The 6,971-nt window shown below is 55.9% G+C and overlaps 1 protein-coding gene across 2 annotated transcripts; it reads right to left on the bottom strand.

The window, feature by feature from the left end:
* Positions 1 to 936: 936 nt before the first annotated feature.
* SSTR1 (somatostatin receptor 1) lies at positions 937 to 3,445 on the bottom strand. 2 transcript variants are annotated; one of them, XM_055309020.1, is made up of 2 exons: positions 1,320 to 2,565; positions 937 to 1,072 (listed from the first exon to the last, which is right to left on the bottom strand). In XM_055309020.1, the coding sequence occupies exon 1, from the start codon at positions 2,563 to 2,565 to the stop codon at positions 1,390 to 1,392; it is 1,176 nt and encodes a 391-aa protein (XP_055164995.1). In that variant the 3' UTR covers positions 937 to 1,072; positions 1,320 to 1,389. The 2 variants fall into 2 exon arrangements, with proteins under 2 accessions (XP_055164995.1, XP_055164996.1); XM_055309021.1 differs by lacking the exon at positions 937 to 1,072 and adding an exon at positions 3,328 to 3,445 and having other exon boundaries at positions 1,390 to 2,524.
* Between the last annotated feature and the right edge of the window lie 3,526 nt (positions 3,446 to 6,971).

Consider the following 6,971-nt stretch of genomic DNA (forward strand, 5'->3'; position numbering starts at 1 on the left):
AGTATAAAAGAACCTCCAAACTTCACTGAACACAAGCAAAAATAAAAAGATAAGGAAAGAAGGCCCAACAAAGAGGAGAGGTTTTGAGGGGTCTTTCGGCACAGAAAGACCCCCACCTCCTCACTGCCACCCCTGTCCCCACCCCCGCCCCCAGGGTCCTGAAGAAAAGGCCCTGGGCTAGGCAAATAGGGAAAAGCAAAGCACAGACACATCTTCCAACATCACAAATAAATAAATAAATATGTCAAACAAGAAAAGAACTTATTAGGCACCGCTTGAAAGGCAGCAACCTTCAGCGGCCAGGCGGGCCGCGCGCGCTCTTTAGCCCGAGGGCGGCAGCAATGCGCTCGGGATTGGCCGAGGCCCCGAAGGCGCCACCGGGGTCCTGGCCCGGGTGCCTGGGCTTCGCGATAAGCCGGGGCAGGAAACCGAGTCCGCTGCTGCTCTTCCGTCTGCACCGCCTGAAGCTTCGGCGCGGGAGCAACGCTAGTGGCCGCACAGGCCCCGGGGGGCGGCGGAGAGAGCGCGCCCTGCCCTGCCCTGCCCTGCCCTGCCCGGCGGACGCTGACCCGGGAGTGCCCCGCGCTGGCTCTGAACTCAAAAGCGCCGGTAGCGGGGCGGAAAAGAGGGTGGTTTCGCTTCCCTGCCAAACCCTGGAACCTTCTCAAAACTCCCGGGTCGCTCGCTTGCTGTCAGTTCCTTTTTGCTCCAAGAGGGGGGGTTGGCTGGGGACCGCAGAACGCCTGCGGCTCGAAGCGCGGGACCGATTTCACTAAGCCCCTGGCTCCGCCGCGGGTGGAGTGGAAGAGGTGAGGGGGTTCCGGGCAGGGCACGACCTCACCCGAGAGCAGGAGGAAAGACCAACCGCCCAGTTCCTTCTCGGGTCCTACTCCCCTTCACCTGGGAGCCTGGCGGGCGGAGGGGCGCGGCGGGGCGGGGCTGAGGGCGAGCTGGGGACTCACCCCGCGGGCAACCCGTGGCGGTAACCGAGGCTCAGCTTAAACAAAAATAACGGCTGGCCGGGCTGACAGTCAGGCTGAGTTGACGACGTGCATGAGTTCATGATCTGCACCTGCAGGACGGGGCGGAAGGAAAGATCGAAGTTACAGAGTGGGGAGCATAGAGGGGCGAGGCAGTGCTAGCGCAGAGGAGGAGGGACCGAAAGTAGCAGACGGAGGAGAAAGGAGCCAGCAAGCCTTCCCAATCTGTTAGCCAAGTGCCCGATTCCACCTTTGTCGCGCGACTTCCCCCCCCACGCGCACGCAGTGCCGGGGCCCCACTTTGCCCCCGCCACACCCAGGCGCCTGGGATGCTTTCACCTCTCGCACCCGGCCTCCCTTCCTCCTCATCTTCCTCCTCCCGTGCGCAGGGCCCCCGCGTGGCCAAGGCTCAGAGAGTCGTGATCCGAGACGTGCAGGTGCCATTACGGAAGACACCGCCTCCCGACTCCAGGTTCTCGGGCTGGAAGTCCTCCACGCTGTAGGCGCGGCTCTTGAGGGCCGTGGCGTAGTAGTCGACAGGCTCCTCGGCCGCGTTGTCCATCCAGCTGAGGCACAGGATGCGCTGGAAAGAGCGCTTGAAGTTGTCCGAAAGGAAGCCGTAGAGGATGGGGTTGGCGCAGCTGTTGGCGTAGCCCAGGATGACCGACAGCTGGCTCACCGTGGCGTCGTCCTGCTCGGCAAACACGTTGACTAGCTGCACCACATAGAAGGGCATCCAGCAGATGACAAACACCATCACCACCATCATCACCATCAGGGTGATCTTGCGCTCCGAGCGCTTGCGCTGCTGCCAGCCGGCCTTGAGAGCCACCATGCGCATTTTGGCGATGATGAGCACGTAGCACAGGCAGATGGCCCCGACGGGCAGCAGGAAGCCCATGAGAAATGTGTACAACACGAAGCCCACTAGCCAGCGCTGGGCGGGCTCGGGCATGAGCATGTTGCAGGCCACCGTGCCGTCACTGTTGGCCGCCGTGCGCGAGAAGACCACGATGGGCAAAATGACCAGCAGCGAGAGCACCCACACGCCCAGATTCACCACCTTGGCCACGGTGGGCCGGCGGTAGCGTGCTGCCTTGATGGGGTGCACCACGGCCACGTACCGGTCCACGCTCAGCACAGTCAGACAGTAGATGCTGGTGAACATGTTGACCGCGTCCACGCTGAGCACCAGGCGGCAGAGCAGCGCGCCGAAGGGCCAGTGGCGAAGCAACGTGGAGGTGACCAGGAATGGCACGCTGAGCATGAGCAGCTCGTCGGCGATGGCCAGGTTCAGGATGTAGATGTTGGTGGCCGTCTTCATTTTGGCGTAGCGCAGGATCACGTAGATGACCATGGAGTTACCACACAGCCCCACCAGGCACACCACGGAGTAGATGAAAGAGATGAGGATGGCGCTGCCCTGGCCCTCGCTCAAGGTCCCGTTCTGGGACGCGTTTCGCCCCGGCTCCTCCATGCCGTCCGCGGCGCCGGCCCCGGGGCCCCTGCTGCCGCCGCCTTCCGCGCAGCTGCCCGGGCTGGGGCTAGGAGAAGAAGGGGAGGAGGCAGTGCCATTGGGGAACATTTCAGCTGACGGGGGCCGGCGGGGCTCTCCCCGCGCCCCCGCCGCTCGCGCGCTCACTCGGCGCCCCGCCCGCCCGCCCGCCCGCCGGGAGCTCACTGCGGCCGGGCCTGGGGGAGCACGCGGCGGCCGCGGGAAGCTCGGCTCGGACGGGCGCGGGCGGGGCGCATTGCCCGGCGGCGGCTGGCGCGCGGCGGCTGGCGGCTGGCGGCTGGCGGCTGCGGGGCGCCCGGGCACACGCGAGCGCCGAGAGCCGCGGCCGGCGGGCTGGAGCCCCGCGCCGCACGGCCATTAAGTGGCGCGGCTCTGGGCTGGTGAATGATTAATAGGCACCGCCAGCGCGTCAGCAGCTACGGAGAGGGAGGGGGGGTGGGGGGAGAGAGGGGGGGAGGCCTATAGGTGGTTTACCACCCCTTGCCCACGCTTTTCCTTCCCAGTGCTGTGCTCTGATCGACTCTGGCAGCTGCTTCTGGGGAGGGGGTTCCCCTGCAGTACCCTGTACCCATCCCTCAGGGGCAACGCCTTCTTGGAGGGTGGTGGGAACCGGAGGTGTAGAATCCGTCCCACCCCACCCGGCTCCTGTCCGGGGAAGCAGACCCCAGGCACAGATGTCCTGAGTTCAGCTCAGTTTCCCTCAGTTGCTGCCCCGTCCCGAGACACCCCCCAACTCCACTCCTCGGCGACCGTCCCGGGCCCTAACGCCCACCCCCCGCTCGCGCTCGCCCTGCCGCTCCAGGCCGCCCGGGAGCTGTGGGTCCCCCTTACCCAGGGCGCTCCACCTCCGGCCCGACGCGTAGATGGCCCGGGCAAGTGCTGTGCGGTCCGGCGGCCCCGTGACGTCCTTCGCGCGGTGCGACCCCTGTCCTCGGGCTGGACCCGCGCACAGGCGCCCACGCGGACGGGCTCAGAGTCGCTGCGACTGACCCAGAGCGGGGTTAGGAGGAGGAAGGACACAAGCGCGCGCGTTAGGAGATGCCGCGCTACAACACCGCAGGCAGCTCTTCGCCGGCGGGGGGCATTTAGGGGCCCGAGGGAACCCCTGCCAGTCCCCTAATAAAGCCTGTAGCGCCCAGAGCCCCCTGCGCCTCCCAGAGGAATCTGGGCCGCAGAAAGGAGGCCGCGCGGCGGGCGGGAAGCACGGCAGGAGCCGCAGGCTCCCTCCGCAACGTGCCAGGCGCGGGACTGGAAATCCGTCCAGGTGTTCCCCGCGGAGAGCGAGGGCTGCGCCGCTCCGAAAGGCTCCGCCTGCGTCCCTGCTGTACTTTGTACCCGGGAGAGTTGGCGGCCCCGGGGGAGGAGAGTGTAAAGCCCCGGGAGAGCAAGGATGCCAGCTCTCGAAACCCACGCGCGGCCCGCCGTGCGGTGCGGGTGACCAGCCCTGGCACCGGCCCCACAAACTGGCACTGGCAGGAAGACCTCCGGGGCTTTCCGCGACTTACCTGGGTTTCAGCCTTTTCTGAGGCCCCTGGACGTGTGACCCCGTTCCGGTTTACTTTCCGAAACTTGTAAGAGACGGAAATCAATCGATGTAGGCACGCCTAAAACTCGCTTGCTCCATTTAAGGGTTGAATGGTTTCTGTGCAGAAGGGTGGACGTTCAGTCACCGTGATTTTTAACCACCTCTGGGACTTCCCACCATCCCTAGTCTAGGCTCGCTTTGGCTTCCTACTGGTTCCAGTCCAAGGAAGGATCACTCCACCCAGCCCTTCTGTCCCTCTGCAAAACCCATCAGGTCTTTCTCTGAAGTGCCCCCAGGAAGACTGACCTGCAGCAGACTAGGGCTGGGCCTCTTTCAAGCTTGAGCTTTGTCTTCAGTTTCTTGTTAGTTCCTCCTTCCTTTCAACCAGGTGGGGTGCCCATGGTGCCCTGGGGCTCAGGTCCCTGCCCACCCCCCACCCCCTGCATCCCCATCACTACACGTTGCACTCAGGAGAGCAATCTGAAACAGAAACTCAACTCCTCACTGAAGCTATTTGTGTCAGACAGTTCAGCATGAAGGAATGGATGCAGAACCTGGGGGGGGGGGGTGGGTGTATAATTCCTATCGCCCCTTGTTTTGTATGGGCAATCTTCTGCCTATATGTGTTTTAGTTCCTGAACCTAAATGCTCCTGAAGGGGAAAGAATGACTTCTGTCTGTAGTGTGTTGATTATACCAGTCAAAGATAAATTATGTCAGGCCCTCCTAGGAAGGTGTACAATGGACACTGAATTATTAATGAGAAATGTGCTAGGAAAGAATTTGAAATTTCATAAGGCCCAAGCTGTTTAACCCATTACTTTATCTAAACAAATTACTTTTTACCTTTTACAAAAATGGGATGTGGAATTGATGGTTAGTTGTGTTTTATCTTCCTTATAAAAAATACTGAACATATGGAGAGGAAAAAAAAGAATGTTCATCAAGTTTGTTTTTTTTTAAATGGCCATTTTTTTTCCCCCAGAAGAGCTTTTTTACAAGCCAAGCCTCATAATGGTTTAGATGCCTCTTTGCCAATCACTGACTAAAGACACCTGGCTATTCTTCAGGGGGCTGACATTTCAACAGTCATCACTTAAATGCCTTGGCATTGATCATGGTTGCTCCAGGGGGAGTGGGTGATGGGAGCCAGTAAAGCACAGCTCTGTTGTTCAGACTCTCATATGTTCACTTCGCAGCTCACCTTAGGAAAATCTCCTCTCCATTCAGTGGTAGTCTTATATACCAAAGAAGAAAACTTAAGACCTGACATGAAGATGTTTGTTTGTTTGCTTGCTTGTTTCTGAAGTGGTTTCTATGATGAATTACTTATCTATAAAAAAGATTGACAAGGAAATATCATTTACACCCACTAGAATGGCTATAATAATTTTTAAAGGAAAAAAATGTTGGCCAGCATGTAGAAAAATTGGAAACCTTACATGTTGCTGATGGAAATAAAAAATAATGCAGCAGGTTTAGAATGTTATTGATTTTTCAAAAAGTTAAACAGAATTCCATATGACCAGCAACATCCTGCCCCTAGGTATTCCCCCCCCACACACACACACAAAAACCCTGCAAATAGGCGTTTGAACAAAAATTGGTACCCTAATGTTCATAGCAACACCATTCATAATAGCCAAAAAGTCGAACCCAAATATCCATCAACTGATGAATGGATAAACAACGTGTAGTACATCCTCTCAACAGATTATTCATCCACAGAAAGGAATGAAGCACACATACGTGAGCCTTGAAAACATCATGCGGCGAAGGGAGCAAAACAGAAAAAGTCATGTATTGTGTGATTCCATTTGTCTGAGACATCCAGAACAAGCAAATCCATAGAGACAAAGCTGCCTAGAGGTTGGCAGGCTCTGAGGGGAGAAGGAATGGAAAATGACTACTTAATGGGTACAGGGGTTCTTTTTTGGATGATGGAAATGTTTTGGAGTTGGATAATGGTGGTGGTTGTACACTGTGAATGTACCGAAGGTCACGGAATTGTGCATTTCAAAATGGTTAACATTATGATTTTCATAGCATGTGACTTTTACTTCAGTAAAAAGAGAGTGATCGAGATGGGTATGAGCCATGTTGTGTTATGGATTCATTTCAGTCACATATTTCTTAACAATGTATCTGTGAATTAATCCATGAACAAACAAAAACAATCCAGCAGAAGACAGCATATCTGGGCTAAATAATATGAGGTTGGGGTTGCAGCTGTTTTGAAATTATATTAGGAACAGGAGCCCAGTTAGGAATCCGCCTGCCTCTCAGACCTTAATTTAATGTCTCTTAATGAAACTGGAACACTAACGTGGGCATGGCATTGTTATAATGTGTAAGGGACACAGCCTAAGAGAAGTCAGAACTCCACAGTCTTCATATCTTGTTTAAAAACTTTTTATTTTTAAAAATATTTTATTTATTCATGAGAGACACACACACAGAGAGAGGCAGAGACATAGGCAGAGAGGGAAGCAGGGTCCCAGTGGGAGCCTGATGCAGGACTTGATCCCAAGACCCCGAAATCACGACCTGAGCTGAAGGCAGACCCTCAACCACTGAGCCAACAAGGTGCCCCCAAACTTTTTTTTTTTTTTAATCACAAATCTAAAGCCTGGAAAAGCTTAGGATAGGCTTGTTTTCCCTGTGAAAGTTAACCATCCTGTAGTCTTCCCCTCTTTGGTTATTATCTTTTCTATGCTTCTGTAATATGAACATTTCTAGATAGGAGAGAAGAAAATGATGGCTGCCTGCAAAAAGGGGAGAAGGAAAAGTTCTAACTTAGGGAGTTGCAGATTCTTAAGTGAACAGTTTTTCTTCCCCATCTCAGTACTCTTACAAGTTACACTCTCCTATGCTATCAGGTACCAGGTGCACACTTGGATTACTGTATTTATCACACTGTGCTGTGATTTCTTTGTGTACTTATCTCTCCT

The sequence above is a fragment of the Nyctereutes procyonoides genome, unplaced genomic scaffold (genome assembly GCF_905146905.1).
Source record: "Nyctereutes procyonoides isolate TBG_1078 unplaced genomic scaffold, NYPRO_anot_genome, whole genome shotgun sequence".
NCBI lineage: Eukaryota > Metazoa > Chordata > Mammalia > Carnivora > Canidae > Nyctereutes > Nyctereutes procyonoides.